This window comes from Ascaphus truei, chromosome 1 (genome assembly GCF_040206685.1).
Source record: "Ascaphus truei isolate aAscTru1 chromosome 1, aAscTru1.hap1, whole genome shotgun sequence".
In the NCBI taxonomy this organism is placed as follows: domain Eukaryota; kingdom Metazoa; phylum Chordata; class Amphibia; order Anura; family Ascaphidae; genus Ascaphus; species Ascaphus truei.
In genome coordinates, this window is record NC_134483.1 from 88,307,298 (window position 1) to 88,325,633 (window position 18,336).

Here is an 18,336-nt window from a genome sequence, read left to right on the forward strand (position 1 = left end):
ATGCCGGCTGCACAATGTATTATTAAGGAACAAATTGTAAAAGGATGTTTCAGTCTGAGCAAGCTTTGTAGTGTTGTAAACTGACCCGTGTTTAAAACAAGAGTCTAAAATAGGTTTGATTAGTATTGAGTGCTCAAACTGCTGTACTGTTTTATTCCAATTGTAATAATAAAAATGTTTATCTAATAAAATCTATGTTTTGTGTATATTTTAAAAGTTATCTATTTGCCACTTAATATCCATGCTCTGCTTAATATCCATTAATATCCATTCTCTGCTTATACTCCTTGATAAAGGACCCGTTGGTCCGAAACGCGTAGGAGGATTTTGCCTGTGTCCCCTAAGGGGTGATCTTGTCTCATACCATGCTGAAATAAAAGAAAACCTTTTACTCCACACCTGGCTCCCTGGCTGTGTGCCATTCGTTTTTTGCTGTTGGACATTCTCTGCTTAAGACAGGTTACCCAGACCATCTGAAAGGTTGTGTAATATGATCTCTGCTATAGGCAAGTTAGTAGACACTGCAAGCCCTTTAAACACAGAAACCGCTCCAGTTGCTGTTCGCCTGCTTTGCAGCCGCCTCTGCCAACAAAGGGGTTATACATCTGCACGCTTTTATCGAATTGACCATAAAAATGGATAGCTTCAGGCATCGCCGGCTTTAAGCTTGTGCCACAGGTGCTGTCACACAGGCCAATGCTCAAGCACAGATGCCTAGGACTTTCGAGGAGAAAGGGCCAATCAGAAAAGGAGAACAAAAACGAGACATTGTTTTGAGATATGACCAATCAGGAGTTGAGAGGCGGACAGAGGATCAGAGGAGGAGCTGGGCGGGACAGAGGATCAGGGGAGGAGCAGGGCGGGACAGAGGATCAGGGGAGGAGCAGGGCGGGACAGAGGATCAGGGGAGGAGCAGGGTGGGACAGAGGATCAGGGGAGGAGCAGGGCGGGACAGAGTATCAGGGGAGGAGCAGGGTGGGACAGAGGATCAGGGGAGGAGCAGGGCGGGACAGAGGATCAGAGGAGGAGCAGGGCGGGAGAGAGGATCAGAGGAGGAGGAGGGCGGGACAGAGGCTCAGAGGAGGAGCAGGGCGGGACAGAGGATCAGAAGAGGAGCAGGGCGGGACAGAGGATCAGAGGAGGAGCAGGGCGGGAGAGAGGATCAGAGGAGGAGCAGGGCGGGACAGAGGATCAGAGGAGGAGTAGGGCGGGACAGAGGATCAGAGGAGGAGCAGGGCGGGACAGAGGATCAGAGGAGGAGCAGGGCGGGACAGAGGATCAGAGGAGGAGCAGGACGGGAAAGAGGATCAGAGGAGGATCAGGGCGGGACAGAGGATCAGGGGAGGAGCAGGGCGGGACAGAGGAGGAGCAGGGCGGGACAGAGGATCAGAGGAGGAGCAGGGCGGGACAGAGGATCAGAGGAGGAGCAGGGCGGGACAGAGGAGGAGCAGAGCGGGACAGAGGATCAGGCGAGGAGCAGGGCGGGACAGAGGAGGAGCAGGGCGGGACAGAGGAGGAGCAGGGCGGGACAGAGGATCAGGGGAGGAGCAGGGCAGGACAGAGGATCAGCAGGGCGGGGCAGAGGAGCAGGGCGTACAGAGGAGGAGGAGGGTGGGAAAGAGGAGGAGAAGGGTGTGACAGAGGATCAGAGGAGGAGCAGGGCGGGACAGAGGATCAGAGGAGGAGCAGGGCGGACAGAGGAGGAGCAGGACGGATCAGAGAAGGAGTAACGCAGCCATGCACACCAGATGTACGCACAATATACAGAAGCACGCACACCAGATACAATCACCATACAAAGGCGCACACACACCAGATACATGCACCATACAAAAGGAGCATGCACACCAGATACACTCACATTACAATGGCGAATGCACACCATACACACGCACACACCAGATACATGCACCATATACACGTACCATACACTGTACAATGAGAACCTTCTGTACACATACAAAAGCACAATAAATACGCACACCAGATTCAAACATACACACACACACACACACACACACACACACACACGTTCTTACGTTGAACACTTCACCGAATAAACTGCTGGTCGATTCAGTCCCCTTTGCAGCTTTGTCTAAATGCGAGCGCTCTGCTCACACGCATGGGGAGACACTCACAGACCTCCAAAAGGCCTTTCTCCCAAAGTGTTTCACAATTACAATACAGTGCGTGGTACACAGCACAGGCATTTTTAAAGCATGTACTGTATGTTATGTAAAAAAAATATTGGGGATTGCTTAGATTTAGTAACAAGACAGAACCACCAGGTGGCAGTAAAAGAGCAGTGCTTTGTGAGAGACTTGTACATACAGTAAATAGCTTTTCTAATGGGGAATACAAAAAACACTGGAAAATGTAGCATCCTTTAAGAAAGAAGGGAACATCTGTGATCATTAAAATAATATCTCTGATTTGTTTAAAAGAAGCAGATGTGGAAAACTACAGAACATCTTGCCACATGAGGCATATCGACTTTCAAATGTATATTAAAGCAAGGAGTTGGTGTTTTTGCCTTAAAAGCATTTTTGTATTCAATTATTATTTTCTTCCCCCTAATTGCGCTCATAGTAAATACGGTGCTCATCTATTTTCATAGTGAATATAAAAAACAACAGTTTATAAACAGGGCAATTATTATAATTGTCCCGTTTCCAAAAAAGATCATTAGAAATAATGCATTAGGACAGGGGTGCGTAAACGTTTCTCTTTGCACCCATGTCTGTTTCCCCCCCCCCCCCCTTCTCGTGTTCCCCTCCTTACCGTCTCTCTGGCATAGGCGAGGTCATGTGACATTGCGTCATTTAACGCAGTGTTATGGTGACGCATCGCCGAAGAGCCAGCTGAGAGCAGGTAAGAGAGCGTTACAAAGGCCTCGCACCTCCCCCGGCATTTAATTTAAATGTTGTGGGGAAGAGTCTGTCATGAGAGAGAGGATTTGGCCCGGGATTAAAGGGGTTACACCCCATTTGGGCACCCTCTACTCTCACCTGGGAAGCAAGGGGTTAACTGGGGTCCAGTAATGTGTTTTTGCCTTGCTTCAGCCATCCAACTGTTTATTCCCCTGTATAAATGTATTGTTTCTGTGCCAGTGTCTGCACCACACACACTGGGGCTTAAGGGGTTAATGAGCTACAGTTTAGGAAAATACAAATATGTGTGGTGTCTTTTCAGAAATATCTGGGCTTCAAAAGGCTTGATTGAAGTTGGGTGTGAAAAATACAGAGGGATGTAGTGTACAGTATGTTAATACCTAATTGGCAGACCAAGGGTATATTGCTGGTAGAGACAGCTAGGCCCATGTCTGGAGTATTGGGTGTGAAATCTAGCACCTGTGACAAATGTTCTCTACACACGAGTCCCTGCTTCAAAGGATTTATTGACCAGGGGTTATGGGGGCCAGGTGTGCGGTTACCCAAGGAGATATCAGAATGAGTGACCTTATTAAATATAAGAATATTATGAGATGTCCTCGGCTGAACGTGCTAAAAGCTACATATGTGCATTCGTGGGACTGATTCGCACATAAGGATTACAGACACGATGTCTAGCAGGTACTAAGAGACAGATATTAATATCTCTCTTAATTTTAATATTACACTGTAATATTTAGTCTTATTAGGAACGTCATGCGTGTCGGAATGTATTAATATGTCTCGCGTGCCAGTAAGTACTACTAAACTGAAGTTATGACGTTATTTAGATAGGAAAAGCAGTTTTTAAACGTCCTTGGGTGGGAGGAGTTTTACTCTGGGGAAAACTGTCAACCTCACCACTGATTTATGAGAGGGGCTGGGTTTAGGTTGTGTTCAATGGGAAATAAATGTATAAGAACCAGGCTCCGCCTGTGGCTATTGTCTTTCGTGTCTTCTGTGATATTCAAGATTGCTGTATGAACTGCCAGTCAAGATTTGACTGTTTCATCATTCCATCTTAAGTAAGCGTCTATATTTTGTCTGTTATTTGTATAGCTTGTGTGTTCACCTTTTTCAAGGAATAAATTATATTTTATCATATCTAAGCCTCGTTCAGTTCAACCCAGTTATATTTTTGGTGTGTATTATTAATAACCTGTCACAAAGTTACCGTCACAGAGCCCCACCAGAAAATCACCCCCCCCCCCCCCAGTTAGCGCACCCCTGCATTAGGAGACAAAGACAATTCAAAGCATAAAGCAAGAAAAGCATGTAATTTATCCGTGAGGGGTTTACCCAGTAAAATTTTTAGAAGTACTGTATAATCTACTTTTCTTATTAAACATGTTTTATATGCTGCACCCTCTCTCACCCCCCCAACCCCCACAGGGAGAGTGTGTCACTACCTAATGTGTTCTGTGCAGTGCATACTTGTTTGTTGGAACAGAAGGCCTGAGAGCTCTGCGATTGTATGGAGACAGGCTCTCCATGATGGTTCTTCTGTCAGCGGCGCGCCCCCATCCTATGAGGATCCTGGGGCAGCCAGGATGGTCCTCACAGGCAACTCAGTTTTCAAGGAACACACCAGAGATAATACAACTGGGCATTTATTTGGGTACAGCATAGATATCATAGGCTCCATTCCCTGGAGGCAGTACCCAGGGCTTGAGGCCCTAAGCACCCCTCCTAAGCACACCTTACCCCCTAACAGGGCAAGGCCTCAGCCACTCCTATCCTGGAGAGACTATGCTGGTGCTTCCTCCATGCAGGGAGGTGAGCACAGCACTAACTCCCAGAACCCTTACTCTAACTAAAGTGGGGGGTGCTGGATTTGTCTGGGAGGGCACGGGCGGTTGCAGAGGCCCGCGCTCTTCCCCGAGACATTTAAATTAAATGCCAGGGCATCGCGTGAGGCTTCTGCAACTCTAAAATTTACCTGGACTCTGCCGGCGTCACTCGTATCCATTGAGTCACATGATGCGAGGTAAAGAGGGGGGCTCAGAACGGGGGAGCAGGTGGGGGGGGGGTAGGGGATGCGCAGCAAAAAAAGTTTGCGCGCCCCTGCTCTAACTTCTAGAGGGAAACCCCTCCTTCCCAAGGGAGTGGCTTGTAAGCTGGCCTCCCTATCAGTCATAGACCTCCACCCCCCTTGTAACACCAGGCTACTCCTGAAATGTATTAGGTAACACACATATAATTACATAACTAGGCCCGGCAGGGTTTGCTCCCATCCAGGGCCGCCAACAGAAATCTTGGGGCCCAGGACAAATGCAAGGAGCAGCCCCTGCTCCCCCCTCCCACCATAGCACACCTACCATAAAAAAAAAATTTTAGGGCGCAACTTTTACTTAAATGGCAGTGTTTCGAGCCCTATTTCACACCTCACGACCCCCCTCTATTTCCCTCCCTTTTCCCATGTATGTCTCCCCCCTCCGTCTCACCTCTCACTCTCCCCCCCTCCTTCAAATACCCCTCTCTCCCTTAATCCCTGCCCCCCGCCTCACATGTATTTCTCTCCCCTACTCCCTCATTTCCTCACTCCCTCTCTCCTCTCCCCCTTCCGTCAATTACACAACTCTCACTCAATTCCCTCCCCCCTCACATAATCCCCCCCACAAAAAATATACCAAAAAAACACCCCAAATGCAAAAAACTTCCCACCCCCAAATACATAAAAAAAATTATGCAACCCCCAAAAATATACAAAAGACCCCACCTTCCAAGACATATTTAAAAAAATACCAATGTATACATAAAAAGCCCCAATACATATAAAACCTCTCCAACGCATATAAAAAAATCCCCCACTCCCTCCCAATACATATAAAAAGACCTCACCAATACATATCAAAAGACCCCCACTCCCCCCAATACATTTTATATGGATTGGGGAGTTTTTTTTTTAAAAGACCTCCACACCCCCAATACATATAGAAATACCCCATTCCACTCCCAATACATATAAAAAGACCCCACTGCCCCCAATACCTATAACAAACACTTGGGACTATACAGTAGCTAATAATAGTCTCTTCTCTCACTCTCCATCTATCCAGTGAAGCAGGTGAACCCAGTCCGGCCTGCTTGCAGAATTCTTTGTACAGCGCTGTGTACACTATCCGAGCTATGCAAAAAAATATTATTACTGAGCTGTTAACAAAACTTTTCCTTCATGAGCTGAGTCCGCCTGCACCTTTTACATGCACCTGTTGACTTGACCTGTAACTGGAGTTGGCTTGGTACATGCACCCCAGGCCCAGAAACCAGCTTCTGTTGAGTCCAAGGTGAAAGGGGAACCTTATGGGAGCTGGAGGAGAAACACTGCCAGCCATTCTCTGACCTTCTTCACTTCTACTTAGTCCCGTCAGTGCTCTTTTGCAACTTGCCGGCATTCTCCGAGCAGCTCTTCTCCCTGCTGCCTGCTCCAACATGACCCGCACCTCGACCTGGCCACCACTCTGCCCTCTGCACCCCTTCACTGCCTGTACCCATCTGTACAGGCAGCTGCCACTCATGGCTGGGTCCTGCAGCCTCCTCCATTCCCGCAGGCGAACCGACAATGTTGCGACCAAACGACTCACTCTCTTCCTTTGGCACTGCTGATTTCAGCATGCTGGATAGCTGGCACTGGAGCCACCCCTCCATGTGGCTCTGTGCTGCGGCTTGCAGGTGATCAATGAGTTCCGCTACAGACATGACTAATTACTAGCAGGGTGCAGACTGAGCTTGCACCTCTGATCTAAATGAACTCCTTGCTAGGGAGGAGACTCCCACAGGGTGAGCGGAGCCTTGTCCCCTGGTAAGGTGGCCGGGCCCCTTGACTCACCGGACCCGGGACGCCAACCCCGGCAGACTCCCCTGTGGGCAGCCCTGCTCCCAACATTGCCCACTCTTTACTGGGACTTACTGTGCTGGAGGGGCCAGAGAATTAGTAGCCCAGAGGGAATTGGCTACACATACAATCATATTTTAAACCATCGTTTATGCGCCTGAAAATTCCTTTTTGTTGCTGCAGAAGACCTCAGTTTTTTATTATTATCTAGAAGAAAAAAAATGTAACAGTGCTGGTGGCTGATCAAACCTGATAGTAAGATTGCAAGGGAGGAATCCATGGGGATGTTGTACACATACTGTAAGTCCAGTGAAAATGATAAGATGGAATGAACATAAGGAAGGTTTAGATAATATTAGGTAAGAAGAAATACTAGCAGGGGCTCTGATTGAAGTTGATAACAGAATAGCGAACATGCTAGTTATAGTTCACAGAATGACGATAAACAATTTATCCTACAGAATGTATATATGTATATAATCTATTCACACATACTGCACCGACACACTTTATTCGAGCAAATACCCAGTATGTACCTGGCAGATACCTGGAATGTGTCGCTCCTCACCTCTGACAAGCCCCGTTGCGTTTGCCTTCCCAGCCTGGGTTCATGCCTGGCTGACGGGCGGCTGATCTGTTAAATGATAATGATTAGGATTTAATAGGCTGCAATGCTTCGCGTGTCTACCAGATGGCATAAATTCATGAATTGTAATGCAGTATATATATATATATACTGTGCAGTATTGCAGCCAGCGGGAATAAAATGCTTCAATCCCTGCTTGGAAAATACCTCAATGCACTCGGGCAGAAAACAGTCACAAACCTCAATACACCCGGGTATACCCAAATTCGTGGGACTAGCCGAGCTCGAATAAAGTGTGTCGCCAGTGTACATACAGGGGGGCAGTGTGAGCAGGTTGCTTGCATCACACAGGGGTTTATATATATATATATATCCTGAAATCCATGTTTACTCATTAATCCCATGCTGTGCTTAAAAGCTGTGTGAACAACCTGCATTGGGTTATAAGGGTTTCATGTAAAAATAGATTTCAGGCAAAAGGTGACACGGTGTGCTCATTTGTATGTCATTTCCCAATATCCCTTGCCAGAGTTGAAGCACTGTATGCTAGGTGATTATGGTGAAAGGCAGGATTGCAGACCTGTCTAAGACATGTGAATGTGCTCCCAAGTGATATTTTTATTTGCTATTTGCGATACGGTAGAGGTTTTCTCTCACCTTTTTTGTGTGTACACACACACACACACACACACACACACACACACACACACACACACACACACACACGTATGAAAAAGAAAGTACACCCTCTGAATTCTATGGTTTTACATATCAGGACATAATAACAATCATCTGTTCCTTAGCCGGTGTTAAAATTTGGTGAATGCAACCTCAGATGAACAACAACAAATTACATATCATACCGTGTCATGATTTATTTAACAAAAATAAAGCCAAAAATAAGCACAGCTCTCTTATGGTCCAGCTACAGCATTTCAATCGGGTTGAGGTCTGAACTTTGACTGGGCCATTGCAACACCTTGATTCTTTTCTTTTTCAGCCATTCTGTTGTAGATTTGCTGGTGTGCTTGGGATCATTGTCCTGTTGCATGACCCAATTTCGGCCAAGCTTTAGCTGTCGGACAGATGGCCTCACATTTGACTCTAGAATACTTTGGTATACAGAAGAGTTCATGGTCGACTCAATGATTGCAAGGTTCCCAGGTCATGTGGCTGCAAAACAAGCCCAAATAATCACCCCTCCACCACCGTGCTTGACAGTTGGTATGAGATATTTGTGCGGATATGCGGTGTTTGGTTTTCGCCAAACGTGGCGCTGTGCATTATGGCCAAACATCTACACTTTGGTCCCGTCTGTCCAAAGGACATTGTTCCAGAAGTCTTGTGGTTTGTTCAGATGCAATTTTGCAAACCTAAGCCGTGCTGCCATGTTCTTTTTAGAGAGAAGAGGCTTTCTCCTGGCAACCCTTCCAAACAATCATATGTAGAAGCACATGCACACCGCTGGTAGGTACTGGAGGGGGGTACTTATCTGCCGGTGCGCTGTATCCAGGGAGGTCCAGACATCCCAGAGGTACTTGAGCAAAGGAATGGAAGCAGGCACACGGTCTTTCTAAAGGTGCAGTTTATTTCACTTTAGTGGCACAATAAACTGCACCTTTAGAAAGACCGTGTGCCTGCTTCCATTCCTTTGCTTAACCCTTCCAAACAAACCATACTTGTTCAGTCTTTGTCTAATTGTACTGTCATGCATTTTAACATGCTAACTGAGGCCTGTAGAGTCTGAGATGTAACTCTTGGGTTTTTTGCAATGTCTCTGAGCATTGCACAGTCTGACCATGGGGTGAATTTCCTGGGACGTCCACTCCTGGGAAGATTGGCAACTGTCTTGAATGTTTTCCACTTTTGAATAAGCTTTCTCACTGTAGAATGATGGACTTTGAATTGTTTGGAAATTGCCTTTTAACCCTTCCCAGATGTTAACACACACCTGAATGCTCCAGACCAGCAAACTGCTAAAATTTCGGCTTTTATAGAGGTGGTCACACTTGCTGATGATCAATTAATCAAGGGCATTTGATTAGCAGCACCTGTCTGCTACTTAGCATCTTAATTCCTATAGAAGCAGTAAGGGTGTACTTAGTTTTTCACACATGGCTTCTCCATTTTGGCTTTGTTTTTGTTAAATAAATCATGACACGGTGTAATACTGTATGTCATGTGTTGTTGTTCATCTGAGGTTGTATTTACCTCATTTTTAGACCTGCTAAGGAGCAGATGATTGTTATTATTTCCTGATATGTAAAACCATAGAATTCAAAGAGGGTGTACTTTCTTTTTTCACACAACTGTATATATGATGGACATGATCAGCCAATAACCAGGGCTGTTGAAAAGGTGGGACTAAAAAGAGAGGAGCATTTAAGAGGAGTTGGCAGGCTTGATCGAGTGTGATCTTGGGGCCGGAGAGCAGACATAAACTGGAGGGAGAACAGTACAGCGTGCGGGGAGGCCCAGCAGATCATCGGGGAAAGCTGTAAGGAGGAGCGAGCACTGTCTGAGAGAACCCTCAATAGTCGCAGCTAAGGCTGAGTCTATGGTGACTCCAGCCGTGCGAAGGCGCGCTGAAGCTGAGGGAAAGTGGGTGCTTTACCTGGCCTTAGGTCGCGCGCCGTCCAGAGGCGTGTCAGGGGGCTCACGTGACCGGTCCTGCGCTCCCGTGAGCGCCAAAACTAAAAAAAAATTAGGTGCTACGCCTCCGCACACCTGCGGAAGCGTGCGCGAGCCCCTGCTAAAGCCGCTCTCATTGCGGCTGCAGGAGCTCACTGACAAGCGTCAGCGCGCCTCAGCATGGGTCAGCGCCTTAGCGCGGACCATGGACTCAGCCTAAAAGTCGTACTGAAGCGTTTTGTTAAGTATAGGCCTGCTACACTCTGTTGCATTAACGAGCTCCAACAGTGTCCTGGCACCATCACATAGGCCTAGATAAGTGGCCGCATCTTCAAAGACACCAACATACACCCGCACAGTGTTTATGGGCAATGTTATGCTAATGTGTTTGTAATATGAATGTAGTGATCCTTTGTTAAGGGTCATAAGGTTTCTAAAGTAGCTATACTTGCTATATAAAACCGGTAATATTTCAAACGTCCTTGTGGTTATCTCGAGTTGTCTGAACGACAGCCAGGTGTGGCATATCACCCCAAAAGGAGAGGACTCAGGCTCCCAACTCGGCAACAAGTGTCAGTCTGGGGGCAATATAAAAGAGGGGACACACACACCTAACCTCTCTGCCTCAGAAAAGAGAAAACAAACAGTCATTGCTCCTCTGCCTAGTTTGGAACAAAGCTGCTTCCCCTTGTGGCTTTCTCAGCCAGTTGCCTTGGCAATGCCCCTCTTTTCCCAGTAAGATGGTTTGCCCATCCTCCCCTGCTATGCTTTATTAGTGGTATAGTCCAGTGCTTGTTCCTGCTTGGACAGGAAAGCATGCTCCCTTTTACAATCAGCAGACACAGTGAGTGGGTGCACCTTTCACTGTCCCCCCAGAAAAGTATTCCTTTTCACCTTCTCCCATCAAATGTTGCTCTTAGTTGTTTTATCCCTTCTGTACACCCCCTCCAATAAAAGTTACAGAAAATAGAAGGACTCCGTGTGCATTTAATGGAGATGAGTTTAGCTACCTGATCCTGCTCACTTGCACAGCGAGCTCGGTCCAGAATATACACACACACTCACACACATACATACAGTGTAGCAAATATATCTACTATACATATATTTTCTGTAATGAATTGCTGCCCCTTCTCACAGCAACAAGTTCTCTAGGATATAAAATATATGCTATATTGCAATTGGGTATAAAGCAAGTATGTACCTATATATCCCAAACAAATGAGTCACCTTTTTTGTGTGGGATAGAAACGTTAAACAAAGTCAAAACCATTGAATGATGCGCTCTATGTTTCGCAAGCTTGCCTCCTCTTTCCCAGAAAACCTAAATCCATCTGCCATGCTAACATGGCTTTCTATTACTATCAAAATGCTCAGATGATTCCACATTATACATCAATGTTTGTCAGGTAATGTTGAGTTATCCAGCTAAACAATCACAATGTTTACATGTGCTTTAGTATTGGCAAAAGCTACCACACGTTTGCCAATTACATGATAGAAACATAGTACTTGCCAGTAGATAAGGAATTATTGGCCCACCTAGTCTGCCCACTTTTCGAAACTGCTGCTGTACAACTTTAGACACCTGGCCTTTTCCCACATGTGTTATTTGCCTGCAGTTCTGCGTTCCTCTACTGCAGGGGCTCTCACACCATTAGTTCTCTCCGATCATACTTACACACTTAGATCAACCAATATACAGTATTATTAAATACATATATTTAGCAAACGTAATGGGCCAGTGTCCGGGAAATTAGCCTGCAGATGAGAGCTTTCCGAAAATAATTTCTGGGGTTCAAATATCTCCAAGCCACTGAAGGAGACCACTGGAGGATAGTGGAGTAGACAGGGTCAGGCAAAACCCAAGGGAATAAAAAAGATCACTTGGGTCTTTTAAGAGCAGAGGAGGAAATGTTGCATTCAAAACAGACAAATCAATACCAATTCTGAGCAGAGAAGCAGGAATACAGTTTTTTGGAGGCAGGATGTTCTGTTAGAATGTACAAAAGAAGAAATACAAGTAAAATAAAAACAAACATGATGTCCAACTGCAGTGTCTTTGTGATCTAGCAGGCTTACAAACACACAGCCCCTGCAAGCTCAGAACCCAAATCTACCACACCATATACAGTATATTTGTATCAAAAGAGGTGCTACTAGGATTGTGACTTCATGTAATGTAACACAAGACCAAAAGCCCCATTGCTACATCCAATACGACAAATTATATAGTTAAATACTTATCTGGCTCTTCTCATAAGTGAGGGCCAATTAGTTAAATTCATTGGACAAAGCATTTTAAGCTTGCAAACCACGCCAAGGAATCCACTCTTTTGCAAGTCCTAACACTTCTGTACCTGCAAAGATTGCTCTAGCACTCTTAGCTAACCCCTGAAGGTGGACCATAGTTTGAAACCCACTCTTTTACGGTACTATTTTCTACCACCTGTGCTGAGTGACTTCCATATGGTCATTACTCTTCCATTGTAGAAGTGCTTTCTTAGTTTTACTCTCGTATACCGCCTGTTCCAGCATGCCTTTTTCTCAGAAAACAAATGATTCCATCCTGTACTTTGCCGATACCTTCGGGATGTATTTGAAGTTATACAAGTGTAGAGGAAAGAGATGAGAGACAAGTAATATATTACGGCAGCCATGCAACGTTTCATCATACCGAACATCAGGGATGCATAAACTATAACCCTGCATTTAATTCTACAGATGTGCCCATCTCTCCAGATGTTGTTACATAGTAGATGAGGTTGAAAAAAGACATACGTCCATCAAGTTCAACCTACGCTAAATTTAGACAACAGATACTTTATCCCATCTCTATACTTACTTATTGATCCAGAGGAAGGCAAACAAAAAAACCCAGTGACATATCATCCAATGATGCCTCATAAGGGGAAAAATAAATTTCTTCCTGACTCCAAAAATTGTCAATCGGATTAATCCCTGGATCAACATTCTTCCCATGTATACTTATTTGGTATATCCCTGTATACCTTTCCTTTCTAAAAATATGTCCATCCTTTTTTTGAACAAATCTATTGTATCTGCCATCAGTCTCCATGGGTAATGAATTCCACATTTTGACTGCCCCTACTGTAAAGAACCCTTTCCTCTGTTGCTGGTGAAATCTCCTTTCCTCCAACCTAAAGGGATGCCCCTGAGTACTCTGTACTGCCCTTGGGATGAATAGTTCTTTTGAAAGCTCCTTGTACTGTCCCTGAATATATTTGTATATAGTTATCATATCCCCTCTTAGACGCCTCTTTTCTAATGTAAATAAATCTAATTTAGCTAGCCTCTCCTCATAAGTTACATTGTCCATCCCCTTTATTAATTTGGTGGCTCTTCTCTGTACTCTCTCTAGTTCCAGAATGTCTTTTCAAATGAGTGGTGTCCAAAATTGTACTCCATATTCAAGGTGTGGTCTTACCAATGCTTTGTAAAGGGGCATAATTATGTTTACTTCCCTTCCATCCATTGCCTGTTTAATGCAAGATAAGATCTTGTTTGCCGTTGCAGTTACTGCATGACTTTGGGCACTATTGCTAAGCCTGCAGTCTACAAGCACTCCTAAATCCTTCTCCATCAAGGATTTCCCTAATTTATCCCCATTTAATGTGTAAGTCGCCAGTTTATTCTTGCATCCCAAATGCATAAACTCACATTTATCTGTATTAAACCTCATCTGCCATTTACCTGCCCACGTTTCCAGTCTCTCCAAGTCCTTCTGAAGAGAAATTACACCCTGCTCTGATTCTATTACTTTACACAATATAGTATCATCAGCAAAGATGGAGACTTTGCTCTCGATGCCAATCTCAAGGTCATTAATAAACAAGTTAAAAAGCAGGGGTCCCAGTACCGATCCCTGAGGTACTCCACTCATGACTTTAGCCCATCCTGAAAAAGTTCCATTGTATAGAGGAGAGTTTTGGGATGTATACAAGTCAATGGCTACTCTACTAAATAGGCATATCTTAAATTTGAGCCGTGTAAAGCTTTGGGAAAATTAAAAAGAAAAACTTGCAAATCCTTTCACGAACACAGTTCAGGCAGTTAAATCTAGGGCCAGACTTTCTTTTACCGCTGCAGGAAACGCCACAGGAACCCGGCCGCGGCGTTCCCCACCAGAGGGGTTAATGCTGCTGCCCTTCAAGAGTCGCAGCAAAATGCTTATTTCCACTGCCCTGGGAAAGGTAAGTCCAGCTACATCTGTAACAATTTGGCACAGACACAAAATGGGACTTTGATGCATAATCATGTTACGTAGGTTATTAGCCCAGGAGTTTATGCTGCCTCAGATCTGATGGCGCATTCCACACAGAGAAAAGGGAGAATGATGATAATGGACAAAGATGCAGAGTTTGATACACCACATTAAATCCTCATCACACTTCCCAAGTCCCTTGCGAGTGCACACAGCGCTATACTGGGGAACAGAACCTTGTTACATTAATGCAGAGACAAACATTTCACAATTTATCACCAAAATGTCCTTAATATGTAAAAAAACAAACAAAAAAAAAAAAACCTGTCAGCTGAGTAAGGTAACTAAATGTTCATGTTTCAAGCTCCATAAGCTGTTTTTGTGCTAAACGCAAGATGGTACAAATTGTAATTTTGGAGCGTGTGTCTCTTCATGTCACTGACAGCCAAGGAGTTGAAAAGCAGCTGCACCTGCTACATGGTGGGAGCTGCACAGCAATTCTGCCATCGTTTTTGCTACAGAGGACTTTGTGGGGACTTTAATGATATCATTTTGGACTTCCTATATCCTACTGAACTTGTAAGGCGCCGGTTTTCTTTTTCTTTACTGTATCCAAGTGTCTGATTGTACAATCAGCACTCACCTGGCGGCCTAATTCCACCTACACTAGGGATTAATATTTAATTTATATTTCACTATTTATAGCGTTGTTTTCACACGGTCTTTTTCATTTTTGTTTTAGCTGCACCCGCTTAAAACATTTTTAACACAACCTTTTTATGCTTTTCACAGTGTGTCTTTCCCGCTTCTTTTATTTTGACGCTGCTCTCTGGAATTCAATTATTATTTTTGGATTTTTCATGAAAATTGGAAAGAATAAACTATTTTGAAGAATGCTTTAACTTCCGGTGCTGTCGTAAAAATTGTTGCTGGTGAGAATGGCATCCATCTTCATCCCATCACCTGCCAGAGAAGACCTCAGCAGTGGTCACAGAAGCCATATAAAGTTCACTTTGGGCTGCTCTCTCCTGCAGTTTGTGCCTTTTCTGTTTTTATACGTTACATGCATATTGCATATGTCTATATATATATATATATATATATATATATATATATATATATATATATATAGCAACTGTAAATATTACTGTATGTTCATTTGCATGTCTTAGACAGGTCTGCAACCCTGTCTTTCCCCATTGTCACCCAGCATACAGCGCTTCCACTGCAGCAAGGGATTCTGGGAAATGACATGCAAATGATATATATATATTAGACATATACAGTGTTCGACAAACCTATACATTTGCTCGCCCCAGGCGAGTGGATTTAACATCGTGGCGAGCTCCTATTGGCCCAAGCAGCACACACGTGTGGTACTAGGTGGCGAGTAGATTTTTTGATGATTTGTCGACCACTGTATATATATATATATATATATATATATATATATATATATATATATATATATATATATATATATATATATATATATATATATACACACATTTCTCTGACTCTGGCCATAAGATGAACGATCTGAGGGTTGCCATACTCAAAGGTAATCTTAAAACACCGAAAGAGAGATGGTTGCATGAATACAAATTTATGCAACTGTTCGGGAAACTTAGCAGTGGCCTAAACAGAGATCGAAATTTTATGAGTCGTTACTGACACAAGTGAACTCTCTTCCCATGAGCGCTATAGGCCATGTCTGTACATACTGTGCTATATGTATGCACACACAGCTGTCTCTTACAGATACTTATACTCCTTGTTTTTCCATCCATATACACCTATAGGGACCACATAGTATCCACACACACTTTTAGTTGTGCTACAATCTCTCACATTTCCACACCTACCCACACCATTTATATCCACTCCCACTCCACACACACCTTTTGTAAAGCACTGTATATACTGTGGGCTCTCCATTCATTTATATTCACACAGATACACACACACATAATATTAATAAATAGAGAACACCAATTCATTTATTAACATTGACGCGGCCCTTCATATGGCAAAGTTTGTGAGCCCCTGATTAGAAGATTGCAGGGGAGGATCACCAACAATTCTTGGAGTCATGAAGATGTTGATTCTTTGTCACATTACATTTTCCTTTTCACAAGCAGCGGGTGCTCTGGGAAAACCAGAGAGCAGAGCCAACCTAAGCAAAGCTTTGCGCTGCATGTCGGGGAGTGGCTGCTGAACAATAGCAGCTGCTTCAACTTGCAGTTTTGCGGACCGAAATCCAGAAACTGCAATACTATCTCCCGATTCTGGTGCCATGGAACTAAATCATCTGACTCACCTGGAATGTTGGGATTCACAAAACAGATGTTCGCACCACCAAGTGGGAGATCTGGATTGGATTGTATGTTAAAGGTTGTGCTCTTGCTTAACCCTGTCGCAACAATTATTTGTAGCATGTCAAAAAAATAAATATTTTTTTTTTAAACTCCTCAGCTTCTTCAGAAAGATTAAGACACCCTTAAATTAACTGGTTTACTTATTTGTCCCTTGTGAAAATGATTATGTTTTGCATTTCTCCTGGTCCGCAGAATTCATGTGGATCAGCTACTTATGCTTATCTTTTTGATGAACAACAACATCATAATGCCTTCATAACCCATGGACAAAGCTACTTTATCACAACAATCGGTCTCATCACCCAACGGCTGTATCAACCGACTTTAGATAAAGATTGCAAATGGAAATGCTAAAAGTGGATAAAAAAAAAAACTTTAAAAACGTGTTATATTTTTTTCTTTACAGAAAATTATCAGTTGGCTTCTTTAAAGGAACAATCCAAGCGGGCGGATTTTTTGTTGTTGCGAATGTTACATTTTATGAAAATAGGATTGAAGCAGGGGGTCTCTGGAGCTGAACCCCATATAATTCAGCTCCCTGCTGCCAGAGATACTTACCTTCGTATGGGGTGCCGATATCTCCTTCAAGTTTAAAGCTCCTGCGTCACATGTGCCAATAGGAAGCCGCACCAGATGACATCACGGCTTCCTATTGGCCCACAAAGCGCAGGAGCTTTGAAAAGCGGCCATTCTGTGAAGCCTGCTAACCGAGCGGAGCTGCTACAGCAACCCCTACGGAGGCAAGTATCTCTGGAAGCAGGGGGTCCCCAGAGCTGAAATGGAGTTCGGCTACAAAGACCCCCTGTTTCAATCCCACGAGAGAAAAAAATGCCGTCTTGGGTTGCCTCTTTAACCTATCAAACATGTCACTGCCCTCACTTCCCTTTCATTCTAGGTAAGACTTACCCCTTTATTGTCATATATCATATTTCCGACTACATCAAGCTGATTTTGCAAGCTATCTGGAGGAACAGGTTCCATGTACACATTGGTATGTCTCATGAAAAACAAAGTTCTCTCCCCTCATCCGTCCCGTAAATGGTGCAGTCAATAATTAGGAGTTTTCTTTATATTCTTATAACCAGTGGTTGACAAATCACCAAAAAATCTACTCGCCACACAAAAAAATCTACTCGCCACCTAGTACCAAACGTGTGCTGCTTGGGCCAATATTTACTCGCCCGGGGGTTAAATCCACTCGCCCGGGGCGAGCAAATGTATAGGTTTGTCGAACACTGCTTATAACCAATGATGGTGATAATACAGTATGTACCTTGCACTTTTGAGCCTTTGCTTGTTGAAGGACTTGTTGATAATGATATGCATTTTCTGGGCAAACCTCCTGCAGTTTGGCACTGGCCGACAGAAGTGTTTCTAGGGTCTTTTGAGGAACTCCTTGTTCGATGGCTTCATTGATTATTCCAATCGCTATAATTCCTAAAGAACACAAGCCAGTGAATACATTAGATTATAAAACATTAGATCACACACAAACATTACATTATAAAGTAATTAATTAGAGCAGGAGAAGCCAACTCCAGTCCTCAGGGGCCACCAAGTCAGGCTTGAAGGCGACACTGAAGACTAAGCCACTGATTAAGCCATCTATGCTGTAGCAGGGATATCCTGAAAACCTGACCTGTTAGTGGCTCTTGAGGACTGGTGTTGGCTACCCCTGGATTGGAGTACCACATGACATTGGATGCAATAATTAACACTCACTAATGCTGCAACATAGCTGTCTTCAATAA

The 18,336-nt window shown here is 44.2% G+C and overlaps 1 protein-coding gene across 5 annotated transcripts in view; it reads right to left on the reverse strand.

Annotated features, from left to right (window-relative positions):
* The window catches only part of IQGAP2 (IQ motif containing GTPase activating protein 2), a 501,518-nt gene that overhangs the window by 281,624 nt on the left and 201,558 nt on the right, over nucleotides 1-18,336 (reverse strand). For all 5 annotated transcript variants that reach the window (XM_075591289.1, XM_075591271.1, XM_075591261.1 and 2 more), the window contains one exon: nucleotides 17,859-18,022. In XM_075591289.1, coding sequence (XP_075447404.1) covers nucleotides 17,859-18,022 — 164 coding nt within the window. The remainder of the gene's footprint in view (nucleotides 1-17,858; nucleotides 18,023-18,336) is intronic.